Below are 19,957 nucleotides of genomic sequence, written 5' to 3'. Positions count from 1 at the left end.
CGGGAGATGACAAACATACTCTGTCTCATGCCACGGAGTTTGAGGCAATTTGTCTTAACAACAACAGGAAGCCAATCCAGGAGGTGAGGCTGTTGACTGTCCAGGAATTTCCCTTCCGTTCCTACTTTAGTGTTTTTTATCAAGGACAGGGGCAGCATTTTATCAAAGTCTCTGCATTGATTGATATAATCATATGGCTTTTATGTTTTATTTTGTTTGCGGTGACTTACACTGATTTTTTCCCCTAATATTAAACCATCCTTGCATACCAATATGAGTCCCACTTGATGGTGATGTATTATTTTTTGGATGTTTTCTTGAATTCTATTGGCTAGGGTTGGTCTATAATTTCCTATCCTGGTGATGTCTTTGCCTGGCTTAGGCATCAGGCTTACACTTGCTTCATAAAATGAGTTTGAAACTATATTGTCCATTTCTATATTGCGAAATAGTTTGCGTAAGATTGATGCTAACTCTTCTCTAAAGAATTCTTGGTAGAATTCCCCAGTAAAAACATCTGCTCCCGGACTTTTTGATGTTGGGCGTTTATATTTTATAACCAGATCTATTTATGTGCCAGAATAGTGGTTCTCAACCTTCTCATTCTTTTCCTCTGTTAGGTTTGTCAGTGGATTATCAATTTCTTTAACCTTTTTGAAGTACCAACTTCTTGTCTTGTTCATTTTTTTCTAGTTGTTTTTTTTATTCATTTATTTCTGCTCTAATATTTTATAATTTCTTTTCTTCTAGTGCCTGAAGGTTTCTTTTGCTCGTCTTGTTCTGACTGTTGTAGCTGATGTGTTAAGGTATTTCTCTTCATTCTTTCTCCCTTTTTGTTCTGTGCATTGACAGCTCTCAGCTGCCCTCTGAGTATTGTTTTTGTGGTGTCCCAAAGATTTTAATGTCATATGTTCTTTCTTATTTGGTTCAAGGAACTTTTTTTCATTGTGTTCATTATTTCGTCATTGACCCAGTGGTTCTTAACCAAAATGTTAATTTCCATGCATTTGGCATTTTGGAGGTGATAGTCCTGTGATTACTTTCTAAGTTTACAGTGTGTGATCTGAAACGCGGTTTGTAGTATCTTGGCGTTTTGTAATTTATCAAAGCTCCTTTATGGCCTAAACTGTGATCTACTTTAGAGTAGGTTCCATGTGCCTTAGGGAAAAATGTAAAAAATACTTTAGTTGAGCTAAGTGTTCTGCATATATCTAGGTGTTCCTTAGTTCTATATCTCTGTTGGTTTTCTTTCTAGTTGATGGATCACTGCTCAAAAGTGATGGGTTACAGTCTCCTAGTATGATCATACTGTGGTCTACTTGTCTCTTCTTTTTTTTTTCCTTTTCCCCCCTTTTCTCCCCACCCCCTTTCCCCTTCTTTGTGTTTGGTCCAACCTCCACCCAACTGCCTGTTCCTCAACCCACGTAGTGAGAGAAGGGTGGCTTTTCTTCTAAACATACTGTGCTGATTATTCTTACCTCAGGGGGCTCATGCTGTACTTGCCCTTCTGTGATTGCCTGACTTCGCTTAGCATAATTTCCTCCAGCTCTTCCCATGAGACCACGCCCTTCATGCAACCATCAGTGATGCGTACTACTCCAAATCTCTTTTCTACAAGAAGTTGATTCATGTATTTGGATGCTTTAATTTTGCACATATATGCTAATTATGGTCATAATTTCTTGTTCAATTAGAGCTTTCATGATTATATAATGGCCTTCTTTGTCCCTCATTACTGCTTTTACTTTGATGTCGTTTGTCAAAGATCAATATTGCTACTCCTGCTTTCTTTAGACTGCCATAAGCTTGATATTTTTTATATAATTTGATTTTTAGTCCATATTTCTCTTTATATCAAAGGTGTGTCTCCTTAAGCAGCATATTAAAGGCCTGTCTTTTCTTATCCATGATTAGTTCGAGTTCAATACATTTACAATCAATGTCATTATTTATAAGTATCGTTTTATTGCCACCACTTTATTATAGTTTTATTACACTGGTTGCAATGTTTATGATAGCTTTTTGTGATGCATTCCTTTTGTTTGCAGATGTTCTTGTCAATACTTCCCTCCCCACCCCCCACCCCCGCTTCATTTGTTTTTATCTTACTTTTTAAATGCTTATATGATTTTCCTCTTTTTTGTTTTGTTGAGGTTTTAACTTTTTTCTTTGAGATTCGTGTGTGTGTGTGTGTGTGTGTGTGTGTGTGTGTGTGTGTGTGTATCCAGCTCCTAACAAATCATCACGGGTCCAGTAGGTGCAATAGTACAGCGATAATAAGTAAAGATTATAGTACAGTCACAGAGAATATGAGAGATAGAGGAGAGAATGAAATAATGGAGTCAGACACGTTTCATAGTAGCATGCTCACCTCAGCCCTGCTTGGTGGTCCACACGGAAATGGAAGTCGAGAGGGCAGGAGAGAGCGCGGGAAAGAGAGAGATTTATTGCTAACCAAGGCTTATATATCTTTGGGGGTGTACATGCCCCCTAATCACAGGTAAAGACATACCTCACAGGAAGGGGTTATACAATAGGCAATACGAGCAATAGTAGGGGGATATACAATGGGTATAAGTGTAACAGGAAAGGGATGAGCTAAGGGTCTACATGTAATAGTAAGGGGAGGGACTAAGGGTATACACGTGACAAGGACGGAACCTAGATTCATGATGGCAGCCTAACCTTGATCACCCTTGAGTGGGCTTGACCCCCCCTGTGCTCTCCTTCAGGGAAACAATCTACCACTATCCTTATCAGAAGGAAGTGGGCCCTACTTAGGGTGGGACAGACTTTACATTCTGATGGCTTTAGATGGCTGACAGTGCTTAGAGAGAACAACCCCTGACCTACTTTCGTTGACCTCCAAGTGTAGTCATTTACCACGTGTAGCCAGCAGCTAAGTTTGGCATATATTTGGGGGAGACACCGTGGAAGAAATCCTTGTTTCGTGTGTGTGTGTGTGTGTGTGTGTGTGGTTTGCCTTTGGGATTTCTATTTGGAGTTGTTGAATTATCTCGTTTTTTCATTTATTTTGTCAAATTGGTTTTACAGCCTTCCTGAGTGTTTGAGTTGCCTCATCTGGTATGTTTTGTTTTTCTGTATTTCTATCAACTGTTTCCTCCAATCACTTAAAGCAGCTTGAGATCATAGCCCTGATCTCCCTCTGGAAGGATCCAAACTTTCTCTGCCTCCAGCATTTCCTCTGCATCCACATCTGTATGCATTACAGATCACTGAAATGTCTTCTCTTGTTTCTGGATTTATGCAGAAATGGACTATTGCTTTTCAAACATAGCACTATTGGTATCAGCTTTATGTTTGTCTCTGGGCACAAAGCAATTCCCACACACTTATTGTAAAACCTGGATAATCAAAGGTGGCCAGGCAGTTCAGCACTACCCAGCAGGATCCAAAGATAGAAAACAATTCAATACTGCCTCCTTTGATAGCTATCCCAGTTTTGAGGCTGCTTCCCAAGCCCCCAAGGATTGTCAGACAATAGTCAACATATCCACCACAGTAAGGGAGAGGAGAGCCCACTGTAGCTATTTTCACTGACCTTGTATGTGAAAACAGGGTCCAGATTCTACCTGGGCATGAGTTGACCGACAGGCAGGTGATAGTGCTTAGAACCCTGGGCCTACAGAGATGCGCTCAATCTCTGCTGCAGACTTGCTGACCTAACAGGTGCCCACCTAATTCAATACCTCCCCAGGCTTGGCTCATCCAACTAGGGCTCTGGAGAGGTTCCACTACAGTCCAGTCCCCAAGAGTTCCAGCCGGGAATTGGGCGGCAGTCTATAGCCAACCTAAATCTATTCCGTTGAAATGCAGTGAGCAAATTGATACCCTCTCAGCCCCAGGGTACAGAAGCTTGCGAATCTTCCCGCCCAAGTTCAGATTCAACCTTCCCCCAATTATGTTGGGAGAGAAGTGCTAGTGTCCCCCACGGTGATGACCAGTGAGAAGGATGGAGATTGGCAGCTCACTGTGGACCTCCGGAGAGATGGGGAGAGGGGAGAGGCCACAGTGGTCCTGGATCCCTGGACAGGAATCTGTCCCTCAGCACAGAACCCCCAGTTCTTTGAAGGATGTCTTGTGTGAATTCCTAGAGACTGAGATACGGGTAGGAGATGTTTCTGATCCTCGGGGAAGGTCCAGGACTCAAGCTACTGAAATGTACCTGCTCTTTTCAAAGTTCTTTTGTACAAGTTTCACAAAGGTGCTGAAGATGTGGCCATGTTGGGTGAGGCCGTCCTGAGATGGTCTACATTTGTTTTTTTAGTATTGCAGGGACAGTAAATTGTTTAACGTAGTTCTTCTAGCCAAAGTCTCTACCTCCCACCAAGTGACCTTTCCATGCATGAGTCTGGTAAGAAGGTGGGGGAAGATCCTGATAGGAGTCACCTGTGAGTAATTGTGACCAGGCTTCTGTGGAGAGCCAGGCTGCTATATAAAAGGAGCCCTCTGAGAAGCAGGAGGAAGGAGCTCATTATGAGCAAGAGTCGGGAGCAGAGCACGTCCCCTGGACCTGAGATCCCTGCACAGCAAATCTCCAGGATCAAGAGGACAGCTACACCGTCAGAGCAGCAGCAGCAGCAGAACCAGGAGCCAGAGCCTGGGACAGAGTGATGGACCTCCCAACTCACAGAGCAAGTAAAACGGATGCTTTTGTGCAGGAGGCAGCTTGTGGAGTGGCCGCCTCTGGGCACTGACATGGGGGAGTTGAGCTTGCTGGCCGGTGGAAGTGGAACGCAGTGCCTTCGGGCTGAGGCTTACTGGAATCGGGCTGAGGCTCACTGGAATGGGGTGCCTCTGGGCACTTAATTCAGGGATCTGGGCTTGCTGACCCGTGGAGCTTATGCTGAATGCCTTCAGGTTGAGGCTTACAGCAGAGAGGTACGCCCTTCTTGGCATTTGTTGGCAAACTTGGCAGGACCCGTCCTGATAAACAGCTCAAGCCTGAACATTGCTCACTGGCACGTTGTTGAGGTGAGGAAGGGGTCCCATCACCCTGTACTTGAGGAAGTGGCAGATCCTGTGCTGGTTTGGGGCATCCTCCCATCCCTGCCCTCCCCCCTTCAGTGATGGCCTCTATCTTCCTCCTGAGCCTGCCTCTTCTCTCAGCTGCAATTATTTGCCTAGTTCATAAGCATCCGATCAATTGCGTGCCCCACTAGGTGACTGGGCTCCTCTGGCAGAGATCTTGACACCCCTCGCTTTGTCGCCGCCGTACCAAGAGCCGAGCCCTGCGTCTGCATGTGCTGCTGGGGAGAGGAACTTGCAGAAGAGCATCTGCAGACGTGCAGGTAGCGCAGAAGGGTGACACTGCAGGCAGAACGCTCGTGTGCTCCTCTCATGTCCAGATTGTCACACAGGCCACAGAGAGCTTCAGTCTCCCCCAATGTTGGGTGACCCAGTAAGCACAGGCTGGCTTATGCTTACTCGTACTCACGAGGGAACAAATGCACATGTGTTTCACCACATCTTCAGGAAGGTCATCACTAACTACAGGAGCATGCTTATCACATTTCTGCTGCAACACTGCACAAAAGTTTCACAGACAAAAGTAATAATAATTTATAATCTATCAAGGGGCCATGGGTGGGGGGGTTATCCCAAGGGCTCAATAGAAATGAAATGTCTAGAAGAGAATGAGGGCAACGTATGTACAAATATGCCTGATACAATTGATGTATGGATTGTAATAAGAGTTGTAAGAGCCCCCAATAAAATGATCTTTTAATAAAAAAATTTTTTAATTCATAGACAGTCACTCAGGTGCCGCCCTTCCTCTGAAAGTAATGTCACCTCTAGTAGCAATACCACTGAGCTGGCGGGAAGGTGGTGATGGGGAAATGGGGACTGCGTCTGATGACAAATGATCTGAGCGCTTCGGATCAAACTGTCTGATAAGGGCCAGTCTTGGTTTTATTGCCTCTTTATACTGCTGCTCAAATGTGTTTTCTTTGGCCTCTCCATGAAAAAAAAAAGATTAGCCTTTACCTGACTCTAAGATTGTTCCTTTAACCAGTTACACTGGCAGGACAAGTTAGACGAATGCTCCTGAAATGGACGAATCAAGATGGGAGGAGAGGAGACTCCTCTCTCCTCCCTGTTCTTTTCAGTTCGCCCCCAGCAGCTGCAAGGGAGACGAGACGACGGGGCCCTTTCTCCTCTTCCCTGTTCCACGTGTCCCTTTGATAGCATCGGGTAGGACTAAATGCCTCTCCACTCACCGGCGCCACTTTGTGGATCCCCACGTGGTTCTGAGGAGCCGCTGAGTCAGGTAACCCCATGAACTCAGAACAAAACACGGCCTGGGCTTGCGCCATCCTCCCAGCAGGGATTGTGTTGGAGCCCATCGTGGGTGGTCACTGTGTCCACCCCTCTCTTTGAGTCTCCCAATTGCTCACTGACCTTCTACTTGGGTCCCCACCCTCTGTCTCTTTTCCTTGTTTGCTCAGCTCAGAACGACAGCTCCGGTTTCAAATCCTCGGAGGGAAAATCTGAAGATGGGTTTCCTTTCCCTTAACGTGTGACCTTTCACCCCTCAGCCGTGGCCTGACTCCATCTCTTCAAAGGGAAAGGAGCCTCCGTTGCCTTGAGAAGGACCAAGGGGGGTTATTCAAGATGAGGTTAATTCCACGCCATACTTAGTTAAAGTGTGCAGATAGTGGGGCCTGGAAGTTCTTTTGTTTTGTTCAATAGAATCCATTCTCATTAGCAGGAGTGGGTTGGGTAGACATCTATTTGTCTTCATGACATGGACATGTCGTTAGTCACCCAACGCGTTGTATTTTTTGTTCTTAGGGACATTTAACAGTGACTCCGGTGGAGTATTAAATGAGCCCAAGAGTAATTTACAGAAATGGGCCCTTCTCAATAGTACTTTTTTGGCAACTTCTGCTTCTTACTCATTTATGGGGAATCCGCAAGTTTTATGGTGTGGACAGTATTGTAGGGTATGCTAAGGAGAACGTGAGTTTCACGTGCTACTTGTAGAAACACAAGATCTTGACGTGGGCTTTGCACCTTCTGAGACGCACCTTGTCCCTGAAAACCTCCCATCTGAGCCCTTCCACCTGCAGACTTCTGAGACCAGCTTCAAAACGAGAAGAAGAAGCTCCTTTTGAATATAGCTCATGTGCCGGCCACAGGACTTGGTTTGCTTCCCAGGCCTATGTTTAGAAGACACACCAATAAACAACCACAGCTACCATTGATTTGGGCGCCGTCCGGGTGCCAACGGGAGTTACTTGTTGGGCTCTACCTGAAAGGTCAGTGGTTCAAACCCACTAGCCTCTAGATAAAGCAGTCTGCCTCTATAAAGGTTGACAGCCCTGGAAACTCTAGGGGGGGCATTCTATCCTGTCCGGAAGGGTCTCTAGGAGTCAGGGTGGACTCGGTAGAATTGGGTTGGGTTGGGTCTCATTTATTGAGTGCTTGCTGTGATGTGTCCTATCATGTTCCCAGCAGTGCCATGGGGAGGTAGGAAAGGGAATCTCGCTGAGTTTCTGTGGCACATCTGAGATCACCCATCTAGCAAGTGCCAGCTCTAGATCTGACTGCAGACCCCATCGTTGTGCTCCAAGCGTTTCCAGTGTCAAGCGACAACAAATATGGGAGCTTGGGTTCTACTTCTTTTTGTAAACGCTGTGCTCTTTCCCCCTAGAGTTTTAGAGCCAACATAGAGCATAGTTCTCAAAAATACTCAAATGACCTTAGAATCGATGCTTTTTGTAAGTCAAAGGTCTTCTTGGAAGTTATTTTAGAAACTCACTCTCAATGTGTCTTCCTTGGAGATAATGTGTGGTCCTTTGGCTACGTGTTTTGAGAGAGAGAGAGAGAGAGAGAGAGAGTGTGTGTGTGTGTGTGTGTGTGTGTGTGTTGGGTGTCGTGATAAAGCGGCATTAATTGATCCAGCCCATACTTCCAGTCCCATTGCTGGCTAGGCACACACCATGTGAGTCTGGTCACCCTGGCACACCAATAAGCCACCTGGCTCCCGTAGCTGACTTCAGCCTGTACCCTAGCCACTCCTACTGAACCCCGGGATTCCGTTCTAAGCTCACGTGGTTAGCCTCTTTATCTCGATTTCCGAGGGAAGGAAGGAGAACATCATCAAATGGTCCTTACCACCAAAATTCCATCTGGTTATGAGTGAAAGGATCTCAAATGGAAACAGTGACTTCTCTCCCTTCTCCTTCCTCCCCACGTAGACATCAGAAGCCCTTCTTGATCAGTCCCACTTGGGCAAAATGCCCAGGGATGTGGCCACAGAATGGCACCCCAAGTCCACTCTCACAGGCGTCCTTTCTGCCAATAAGGTAACTGGGAAGCTATTATAAATGGGCCTTCCATTTCCAGGCCAGAGGCTGTCAACACCACTTTGAACTTGTTCGTTCCAGTTCAACATGCCCCCAACTGAGAATGTGTCTTTCCTCCCCTAAATATTCAAAGCCAGAATCTAGATTGTCCACAAGATTCCCAGGCAATACTGATAAAGCCCGCACCATAAGGAGTATGATGGTGTAAGGGCCTTGTTATACTCTAGATCAGCAGTTCTCAACCTGTGGGTCTCAACCCCTTTGGGGGTCAAATGACTCTTTCATAAGGGGTCACTTAAGACCATCGGAAAACACATATTTCTGATGGTCTTAGGAACCGAGACACTGCTCCTCTATCCGTCTCCAGGCGGGCCTGTCCACTTACAAGTACCCAGCATGAAGACTGTTACCCATGCTACACCATGCTTCAAGACCAAATTTCATTTATTTGTCATTAGAAAGAAATATTTCATAATATAGAATTACATATTGTTTTGTGATTAATCACTATACTTTAATTATGTTCAATTTATAACAATGAAAATACATCCTGCCTATCAGATATTCATAATAGTAGCAAAATGACAGTTATGAAGTAGCAACAAAAGTGATTTTATGGTTGTGGGTCACCACCACATGAGGAACTAGATGGAAGGGTTGTGGCATGAGGAAGGTTGAGAACCACTGAGCTAGATTCTGAGTCAGTCTACCTGGGTGGGAAGGCAAATTCACAGCAGGGTATGGAGCCAGAATGACCCAGTCTGAAGCCCTGCTGCCACGTTGGCTCAGAATAAAGCCGACTGGGGGCCTTCCCTCCTACCTCAGTCCCATGACCACAGTTCCCATTGGAGCCTTGAGTCACGTGGCTATGCCTCCTCCTCCTCCATTTGCTTCTCTGGAGAGTCCAGCCTAAATCCGGAAGAGCAACAAGACCCGCGGGATGACAGAACTCCCACTGCCCCAAGGTACACATTCCTCGGGCTACAGGATGCCAGATAGCTCCTAGAGTTTCAAACCCAGGCAAACGACCTCGGTTTCTCATTTTCATCTTCTGGCGCCTGGTTGTGCTAATGAGGATTTGTGTGCTTCTTTGAACCTTGGGTTTGACCTGTACATCTTCGGATAAAAACCGCCGGGGCTCCCGAGCCCTGGAACCTGTCCAGGGACCAACTGGAAGGTTTTAACTGCTGAGCTTTTACTCCCTTAAATATGTGCAGGCTTGGAAACCCTAGGCAAGGTTGCTGCTATTCTGAAGAGGAGCCCGGTGGCTTAGTGGGTTATGCATTGGGCTACTGACCATAGGCCAAACCAACCAGCTGCTCCGAGGGAGAAAAAACGCGGCGTCTGCTCCTGTAAAGACTGACAGCCGCAGACACCCACAGGGGTAGGTCTGCTCTGATGCTGAGAGTCAGAATCGACTCGATGGCAGAGAGAAGAGGGAAAGAGATTCATTGGAATCAACTCCACAGCAGCAGTGGATTCTCCCTACAGGGGAGCCCCGTGGGACAGCCGTGAAGCACTAAGCCACTCAACGAACGCCCCGGGCACTCCTCAGGAGAAAGATGCGACCGACCGTCGGCTTCCTAAAGGTGGTGGCCTTGGAACCCCACGGGACAGTTCTACTCTGCCCTGTAGGGCCACCAGTGGCGGTGGTGGTAGTAGCTTCCCTACAGGAGGAGGCCCTGAGTGGCACCAAGGAAGTGCTCAAGCAGTCACCGAAAGGTGATTGCTTTGAAAGATTCAGAGGTGCCTCGGAAGAAAGGCCTGGTGATCTCCTTCTGAACAATCAGCCACTGCGAACCCTGGGGAACACGGCTGTCCTCGGACACAGGTGGGTCACACATGCATCAGAGCCCACTAGACAGGACCTGGCTTTTCATACGGACTCGATGGAAAACATGAAACACACCCCAAACTCACTGCTAGCCAGTCGATTTCGACACGTGGTCGTGCTGTAGGATAGAGTAGAACTGTTTCTTAGGGTTTCTGAGACTCTTACATCTTTTCTTTTTTTTAATCATTTTACTGGGGGCTCTTACAGCTCTTATCACAATCCATCCATCCATTGTATCAATCACATTTGGGTATGCATGGCCATCATCATGTTCAAAGCATTTTCTTTCTCCTAGAGCTCTTGGTATCAGCTCCTCTTTTTTCCCTCTACACTTTTGTAATGTCCGTGTCTTACAGACTCTTACATCTTTACAAGAGTCAATATCCTCGTCTTTCTCCCAGGGAGCAACTGGCGGGTTCGAACCATTGACCTTGTGGCTAGTTACTCAAACTACACCCTCAGGGCTCTCTCCAATAAGACATTCCTAAAACCAAACTGAACTCACTGCCCTCAAATGGATTCCAACTCAGAGTGACTCTACAGGACAAGGTGGAACTTGGTTGGTTTGTCTGGTGAAACTCCAAGGGCATCACATGGATGTTTTCTTGAAGGACACAGGCCAGTCACTGCGACTTATTATGGAAATTTTTATTTTTCATTGAAAACTGCCTTGGGGAGGAAAAGGCCAGGAGAGTTTCTCTGCAGACAAGGACAAAATGCTTACTCATTCTTCCAGGGTCACCAGAATGGGGAATTCCACTGAGAAGCCTTAGCCCAGCCACCGGCCAGACTTCCTCCTGCCCCCTCAGCCTTCTTTGTGTTTCCCAAACTCAAAGCACATTTCAAAGAAACTCGATTTGAGACCCTTGGGAGTGTCTAATCTGCCATTTTGACATGGCGTAAACCAAAAAGGCCAACATTCTTTGGGGAAGGGCTCAGGGGATGGAAACGACGCCTTCAGACGTGTCGAGACCAAACAGAGGATCGGTTGAGAAACCAGAGCTTCACATCTTGATTTCTGTGTTTAGTACTTGACCTGTCCCGCAGGTCATTAAACAACGTGGATACATGAAAGAGGGACTGGGAATGAAGAGGGGCAAGAGACGCGAGAAATGGAGGCAAGACAGGAGTCTGATCAAGCCTCGATTTATTGAGCAGAAGGCAGGGGCTTAAATACCCTATGGTGGGCGGGTAACATTACATCATATGCTAATAAAGTGTAACGAATAGTATCCAATAATCATGTAGCTACCAAATATGGAAGAAATGGCAGGTATCAGTCCTCAAACAGGTCCGCATGTAAATGAGGTACACTTGGATGCCTGGCAGAGGTGTCCAATGAGCATGGCGGCTGCCTGCCACCGAGCACCAATTATCACAAAGGCCAAACTCAGGCGGGACAATAGGCCAGGAACATCCAGGAACGGGAAGCTTAAAGACAGCAGACGGCACAGGCCATGGACTGAGAGACATGCAGACTCCCACATGTGCAGACTCCCACATGTGCAGACTCCCACAAGTACTGGCCTGATGGACTGGCACAGGGGCCACCACAGTGACCTGAAACATAAGAGCAATGGTGAGAATGGTGCGGGATGGGTGGTGTTTCATTCTGTTACACGTAGGTGGATACAGTACCTACAAACCTCTGATTGTGTACCCATCCTTGTATCTATTTATGTCCCTACAGGGCACAAATGTTTTTGCTCCACTGCTGACCTAAGATTAGCTGTCCCAACCAGTCCCTGTGGTCTCGTTGTTGTCACCCAGTGTGTGAACTCTGTGGACCTCACCGCCTCCTGTCCTGACCATAGAAAAGCCTTAGTAATGACGATCAACCATTTTAATCACAGGATAATAAGTGGTAGATACAAGTATGTGTAGTTGTAAAACGGCATAAGGGTCATATTTCTTAGATTATCTATTACACAAAATTGGCTTGTAAAACCTTGCTACATTGAATTACAACACTATTAGGAATTGATCATAAACAATTGTTCTTTTCCTTTTTCTCTAATTACTACTTCACTCTCAAAAAAGGGATTAATATAGGTCCAAAACACTCAGTGCCACAGTATTGTAGCAAAGACACCAGAAAATGTGATAAAATAAGAAACTATATAAACACCAGCAAGAGCAAAAGCCCACAGAAGCTGATGATGCAAAACCACATGATTCGAAAGGATATTGAGGGCAGGTGCTAATGGCAGCTCTGACCAGAGCACATTCAGAAAACAAAACAAAACTTACTGCCATCCAGTCAATTCTGATTCTGACTCATCCTGACTCTATAGGACAGAGTATAACTGCCCCTGTGGGTTTCTGAGACTGCAACTCTTTGTGGGAGTAGAAAGCCTCCTCTTTCTCCCAAGGAGCAGCTGGTGGTTTCAAACTGCTGACCCTTGCAGTTAGCAGCCCAACTCATAACCATTGCCCCACCAGGGTTCAAAAAACAAATTAGCATCAAATTGTACCCCTGTAAGGATATTGGCACAAGTAAACTTGCATGAAGGAGCCTTGGCGGCACGGTGGATTAAGTGTTGGGCTGCCAACAGGAAGGTCGCAGGTTTGAGCCCACCAGCCTCCACAGGAGAAAGATGAGGCTACCAGTTTCCATCAAGAATCACAGCCTTGGAAACGCTGCGAAGCAGCTCTCCTCTGTGCTCTAGGGGGCGCTGTGAGCGGGAGTCAACCCCATCACCAGGGCTTTTTACATTGGGATTGCAAAAACACCCGCTTCTGTCGTTACAAGGAAATATGAAGATCCTTTTATTTAAGATTTAAAACGTATGCTGAATCGTGGCAAGTTCTCTAGACAATCGTCTTGGGGTCACCCCAGGTGTGGTCTGAGAGCAGAATGAGGTGGCTGTCCGTCCTGTGAAGGCTCACGGCCCTGGCAAGGCTAGGGGGCAGTCGATGGTACCCGGCACTTAGCGGAGGCATTGAGTGCAAATCAACAAGATGGCAATTTGTGCCCCAGCTGCCTGTGATTAGCACCTCTCAGCTATGTCACCTGTGCTCTTCGGTGCATCCATCTCCTAGCGCTACAGGACAGAGACCTGCTCCACAGCGTTTCCAAGGCTGTGCATTTTTACTGGAGCGGACTGCCTTGTTGGCTTGCCTCATTTCTTCCCTAGGAGTGGCTGGAGGGTTCGAACCACTGACCTATGTGGTTATCTACCAAGTGCTTAAGCACTGTGCCACCAGGGCTCCATACAGTCCACCTCGTAATCTGACGTGAGCATATCAGTAAGCGGGAGCAAGGTTAAGCCTAGCTTGTTGTGGATTTTCCGTGTGTCTCCCTCGCATGTCCATCCTGTTAATGCTGACTCGTTGGACCCACTGTGGGTTTCCGAGACTATAACTGTTTACAGGAATAGAAGCCCAGTCTTTCTCGCAAGCATATGCTGGTGGTTTCCAACTGCCGACCCTTCAGATTGCAGCCTAACAAGTAACCACGACACCAAGGTTCCCTAGTCTTCTCCTTAGAAGCAGCCTGGTAACCGGACTACCTCAAATTTTTGTTCTGTTTTTTAAGAAACAGAACAGTCTCCGGGAAAGTAGATAGAGGAACTGCTTGTAATTTGCCCTGGGCTTTAATATCTTTGAGCTGTTTACCTTGCTTGCTTCATTTTTATTTTGTTTCTTTCACTTTTGTTGGGTTGTTTGTTTGTTTTTTTTAACAACGTGAAGGCTTCAGAAGTAGGTGTCCCAGCTCCAGAGAAGCAGAGGGAGACCCAGGGCAGGGGAAGCCACTCCAGCTTTAACGTCCAGTTCTGGGAACTGGCTGTCCTATGATTAGATCTTAAAGTCAAAGTCAAGTCCATTCTGCTATAAAGACATCTCATATACAAATACACTCACCACAGCGACTCCTAACCACTACCCCCTGCTTCCCTGTCCTCTGAGAGAATGCGCTGTCAGTTCACAGGCTCATTGGGTTCTTGGGGACTTTATGGAGAGAGACGGTCACATGGTGAGAGTTGGGCTCCAGACACGGACACCCGGGATGCAGCAGGTGAGGTTAGCATGCTCACTAGTGCAAATAAACACCAGCGTCTCCCATCAGGACAAGTGTGCCCCGGATAACACTTCACAACAGGGTAAAGCTTTCCAGGAGTCTGATGGTTAAAGGAAACCCGGGCTAAAGCTCCTTACACGCTTTGTCTCTAAGCCCCTGTCTGTATCCTTGTTAAGAAGAGCTAAGGGCACGATGGCCAGTGGTTCCATCCCACGGGCAGCCCTCTGGGAGGAACCCCCTGGCTATCGGCTCCACCAGGACTCCAGTCCAGGAGCCCCGGGGCAGTGCTTCTCTGACACATGAGGTCACAGGGGTGGAAGCCCCTCCATGCTACCCAGCACCACACTCAGGGGGGAACCAAACACCAGGGGCTGGCAGAACTCAGCAGGAGCCCACGGGGGAGGTGGGAGCATTTGTGCAAAAGCGCAGCAGGGCAGGGTTGCTGCTGGAGTCAGGGCAGACAGAGGATGGGAGCAGGGACAGCTTTCCAGGGACTCAGGAAGGAAACACTAATGGCCAGCAACTGTGTCCTCACTTTGTCTTCATACAAATTAGTGGCAGAAACCGGCCCCATGGCCCCAACAGCTGGGGCAGCTGAGCGGTCTCCCTGTGGACACGCAGCTGTTCCCTCCCTCCCAGGGACACAGATCCCCTTTTAACCCAGGCAGCAGCGCACCCCGCCCTCTGTGCAGAAGCACTGTCACTGTGTGGAGAAATCACTGTGGGCTGTCGGCGCTGTAACGTGGAACCAGGAGGGGTGGGAGCTGACCCTCTTCACTTCCGGGGCCGCGGTCAACTTCAAATACTGGAGTCACTCAAAAGTTCATTTCAAAATCCAGTCCGATCCCAAATTCCACTCCAGGAAGAGGGTGGTCTTCCAGCGCGGTCACGGGGGACGCCTGCAGGTTTTGCCCAGTTGTGAGGATCTGAAAAGGCGAGGAGCTTGAGGCACAGGTCAGGCAGGAGTGGCCGTTGGCTGCGGGTCCAGCGGTCACAGCAAGGCACCGAGGGGGAATCCCGAGGTCAGGAGAGCCCAGAGGGGATCCCGTGGACAGGGAGCGCCACCGGTCAGCCGATGTACCTCTCAGAGGGCCATGTCTGCTGGGGCCTCGGGGGGACGGCGGGGACAGGCACAGGGGCCCGGGCTGGGGCGCGGGCCTGGGTCTCCATCTCGCGCACGATCTGCGTGAACACCTGGTCCACCATGAGCTTGCTCTTGGCCGTGATCTCCAGGAACGGGCACCGCCACTCGCGGGCCAGCGCGCGGCCCTGCGCCGTCAGCACCTGGCGCTCGGCGTCCAGGTCGGCCTTGGTGGCCACCAGCACCAGCGGCGCCGCGCGGGGGCCCCGCAGGCGGCGCAGGCGCTCGCGCAGTGGCCGCAGCGCCTGGAAGGAGGCCGCGCTGTCCACGCTGTAGAGCAGCACGAAGCCGTCGCCGTTGCGCAGGTACAGGTCGGTGAGCGTGACCAGGTGCGTGGCGCCCACCGTGTCCACGATCTCCAGCAGCGCGGGCGCCTTGTTCACCTCGATGAGCTTGCTGAACAGGTCCTCGACGGCCGGCTCACAATGCGTGGGGAAGGTCCCGCAGGTGAACTGCGTGGCCAGCGCCGTCTTGCCCACGGACGCGCTGCCCAGCAGCACCACGCGGTAGCCCTTAGCCGGCCGCGGCGGCGCCAGCCCAGCCATGGCCAGGGCCGCGCAGCCGAGGTTGAGAGAGAGCAGGCCGGAGTGCGGGCGCGCGCAGGGGGCTGCGCTGTCCAGGGCAGAAGGGGCGGGTACGCACGGGGGCGGGGCCCGGCCGCAGCGCCTGCAGGGTGGGCGGCCTCACTGGCTCCCAGGCCGCCCTGTCCTGGCGGCCGCTGCCACGGAGGCGGAAGGCCTGCCAGGCTGGACGTCCGGGTTGTCTCCGCCCCTCAGCGGCCCAAGTCCAGGGCTTCTTAGCCATACAATTGTCCGCCTGGGCCTGTTGTCGCCCGCCCTGCACAATCTGTCCTGGCCCTGATGGCCTTTCCGGCGTTGTGGTCAAGGCTGGCTGCGTCCCCTGCCGAAGACAGTCCTCCTTCTGCGTCAGAGGATCCCTTCCAGGCTGGTGTTTTTCTGTCATGGGGTTGGCCCTGTGGCCGCAAGCCAGGCTGGCACCACTCAAAGTCAGGCCCAGGTGGGCCTCGGAGGTGCATCCCCTCCCCAGCTAGGGAAGACCCCAAGCTCAGGGGCAGATCAGGAAATCCGTGGCTAGCAGCTTTGGATGGAGGTCCCCAAGTTACTTAAGATCCCCATCTGTGACTGGGGTCACTCCATTTGTCCACTCCAGTCCCATTCTCAGGAGCCCCAGGAATCACCCTAAAAATGTTGATCACAGGTCTCCACCCCCAGGTAAACCCCTGCAGGTTTTTCTAGCACTCCAGGTCAAACCAGTCTTGCTTGCTAGGCCGAAGGCTGATGCTTTGCAGGAGAAAGCCCTGGGGATCACGCTCAGAAGGCCAGCCTGGAAAATCTCTAGGGAAAGGTTCCCCGTGTTTCCCATGTCCCCTGTGTCCCCCGAGGGCACTGACAACACTTAGCACTGACCTTAGGGCAGGGAGACCAAGGCTCCATCCAAACTGGGCACTTGACTCCACCCACTCAGGCTCAAACCACACACACTCTGAGCTTTGGGGTCACCCTGCAGGATCGGCTGCTCCCTCCCCTGTCCCTCTGACATCTCCTAAGGCACAACCTGCTTTCCATGCCTGGATTCCGAGGAGACAGGCTGATTGAAGGACCGTGGAGGTGGGCCTTCCTGGCTTTGTTTTCACTGGGTCAGCTCTTTCTCTTGTAAACGCAGATACCTTAGGACTTACAGGGGCCCACAGGCCTGTGCTGAGAGGGATATCTCAGCGAAGTCATTTCCCAGTGGTGGGCCCCAATGACTCCTCCCTCAATCTTGTGCCTCCTGCTGGGCAGAGACACCCCCCACCCACAATCCACCCAGCTTGTGTGTCCTGCCTCCCTGGCAGCAATCGCATCATAGGTCTGTGATAGTTGGACATTGAATAAAGACCAGAGAGGAAATGATGCCTTTGACTTGTGGTGCTGGTGAAGAATATTGAAAGTAACGTGGGTTACCAAAAGGACAGACAGATCTTGGGGGAAGAATGGCCAGAGTGCTCGTTAGAAAGAAAGATGGAGAGACTTTGTCACATGTGCTTTGAACATGTTGCCGGGAGAGACCAGTCCATGGTGAAGGACATCATGCTCAGGAGAGGGGCAGCAAAGCAGAGGAAGGCTCTCGGGGAGATGGACTGACACAGTGACTGTAGCAACAGGCTGAGGCATAGGCACAATGGTGAGGATGGTGCGGGCAGGGGCAGTGTTTCCTTCTATTGTACATAAGGTCACTATGCGCTTAAATGGACTGGACGACACCCAATAGCCGCTGCATTGGTGTAGAATTGGAATTCAGGTGATGGGGAGAAAGAAAAGGGCTTGTTTATCTCGGGCACCTGCGATTGTGGTCGGTCACAGAACTTGCTTTCCAATCCACAGTGTGTAGAACTGATGAACCCCTCTGGGCGCTAGAGAATGCATGGAAAGATTGTCCTGTCCTTAAGACAGTCATGGTCCCTGGGAACTGAAACCCTGGGAAGATGGTCCATAACCCCCAGCCAGCCGCAATAACAAGCATGACCCCTGGAGCGAAGCCCGGAGGATAAGATGGCTGAAAGCTGGGAAGTCTAGAGTCTGGGAGCCGTGACTTCTCTGCCTCCGCCATGCAGGACAAAGAACTCCCTTTGTTTGCTCCTGGCCTGCCTGGATCTTTTCAGCAGTGTCCTCTTCAATGACTGTGGCGGATGGCTGGCCCCGGTGGGCAGGGGAGGGCACGGCCACAGACCCCCAGGCCGGCCTTCTTTTTCCCATCGTATAAGTTGCTTCTGAAAACGTGGTTTTATTTCAGAGCACAGCTGAACATCAGTGAACATCTGTAACTGTCTAAACAAGATCGGGGGGTGTGAGGGTTCTTTTCCTAATTACAGAGCAGGACTCCTTCTTCTTCTTGTTGTTGTCAGATGCCATCAGGTCGGTTCCAACCCATAGCGACTCTTTGCACGGCGGGACAGTCCTGAGACACAGCCTGAGATTTCTTAATTGTAGGGCAGGGATCAGGGTCTGAAACAAACACTGTCAGAGTACTGAGCAACAGGAAACAACTGTGTTACCTGAAGCAAGTCGATAAGGTACCCCACCCCTAAGACACCAAAAGGAGTGCAGGTCTTTGAGGGTCTTTGGGGTACTGGATGGTGCTTCGATCTCTTGGGGCCCAGTGCAGTACAGCACTCCATTAAGTGGTTTAAAAAAAAGAGTGCCTCTAAGCAGTGGTTCTCAACCTTCCTCGTGCCCTGACCTTTCATACAGTTCCTCATGTTGCGGTGACCCCCAACCATCAAATTATTTTCATTGCTACTTCGTCACCGTCATTTTGCTACTGTTATGAAGCAGGTGACCCCTGTGAAAGGGTTGTTCGATCCCCAAAGGGGTCACAATGCACAGGTTGAGAACCGCTGTTCTAAGGACTAACGGCAGCAAGCTTTTACAGAAGCAAACGTGTGGGTTGCACAAGTGAAAACCTGGCACCATCGGGAAGGCACTTGGAATATGACTGAGGAGAAGCTGCCTTCCCAAGTTAGAGGCAACCATGGTGACGCTGAGACAGACACTCTAGCCAGTGTAACTCCATCTTGTTGACTGCTGAATGACCCGCCTCCTTCCCCCGCCCATCTCAGAAAGTCCCACTAGGGATTGATTTTAGAATGTACTCTCAGGTTCTCGAGATCAGAACATTGTAGTTAATCATTGTTCCTTTTGATGGTGTAACCAGGACAATCAATGCTGTACCCTGTAACACTCACTAACTCTACAGAATAGTAACATTAATGTTGCTTTCTGCTTCTGTCCACACTTGCTTAAGTCCTAGACAAATGATAAATGAGTTTCTTGCCTTTAAAGATGGACTGAGATGTGGACTCGGAACTGCAATCAAAGAATCACTTTTAGATTCTGGCAGTCCAGTTCTAACCAAATAAAGACTCTTCTAAATTATCAAGACATTATAGTGGCTATCATGTATTTGAACCCTCAACAATGTGTCCAAGTTGGACATTGAATAAGGAAGATCATAGAAGAACAGATGCATTTGAACTGTGGTGCTGGAACAGAATACTGGAGGTACCATGGACTGCTAAAAGGACAAACGGATCTGTCCTGGAAGAAGTACGGCCAGAGCTCTCCTTAGAGGCCAGGATGGCAAGACCTCGTCTTTTGCATACTTTGGATATTCCGTCAGGAGCGAGCAGTCCCTGGAGAAGGACGTCGTGCTCGGTAAAGTGGAGGGGCGGTGAGAAAGAGGAAGACCCTCGAGGAGATGGATGGACACGGTGGCAGGGGTGATTTGGGGGCTGGCGCAGCCTGGGCAGCATTTTGTTCTGTTGTCAGAGTGTCACCATGGGTCGGAGCTGACGATGGAACCTCACAACAGCGCGGTGATGTGGGTTGAGCAAAGCCTTCAAGAGCGTCACTAGCAAAGAAACAGCTGCAAGCATTGATTAGTAATCAGAATTTGGGATTACGAAGTAGAAATTTAGGAAAATTGGAAGTCATCACAAATGGAATGGAACGCAGAAAGATCATTCCCCAGGCATCAATGAGCTGAATGGACTGGGCTTGGTTATTTTGAATGAGAACGAGAAAACCCTATGGTTTACCATGGCAGGAATAACGCCATCGGAGGAATGG

The 19,957-nt window shown here is 49.2% G+C and overlaps 1 protein-coding gene across 1 annotated transcript; it reads right to left on the bottom strand.

Annotated features, from left to right (window-relative positions):
* Positions 1 to 12,528: 12,528 nt before the first annotated feature.
* LOC101657571 (ras-related protein Rap-2c-like) lies at positions 12,529 to 15,874 on the bottom strand. The gene has a single exon (XM_045288105.1). It carries the CDS (start codon positions 15,872 to 15,874, stop codon positions 15,257 to 15,259), a length of 618 nt encoding a protein of 205 aa, XP_045144040.1. The 3' UTR covers positions 12,529 to 15,256.
* Between the last annotated feature and the right edge of the window lie 4,083 nt (positions 15,875 to 19,957).

The sequence above is a fragment of the Echinops telfairi genome, unplaced genomic scaffold, assembly GCF_000313985.2.
Source record: "Echinops telfairi isolate 266 unplaced genomic scaffold, ASM31398v2 ScPeMD7_18;HRSCAF=68, whole genome shotgun sequence".
Taxonomy (NCBI): domain Eukaryota; kingdom Metazoa; phylum Chordata; class Mammalia; order Afrosoricida; family Tenrecidae; genus Echinops; species Echinops telfairi.
The sequence above is the reverse complement of the archived record's forward strand: the minus strand, read 5'-3'. Positions and strand labels throughout refer to the sequence as shown.

Excerpts from the sequence above, each read along its gene's own strand:
- LOC101657571 (XM_045288105.1), bottom strand. The coding sequence starts at position 15,874 with ATGGCTGGGCTGGCGCCGCCGCGGCCGGCTAAGGGCTACCGCGTGGTG.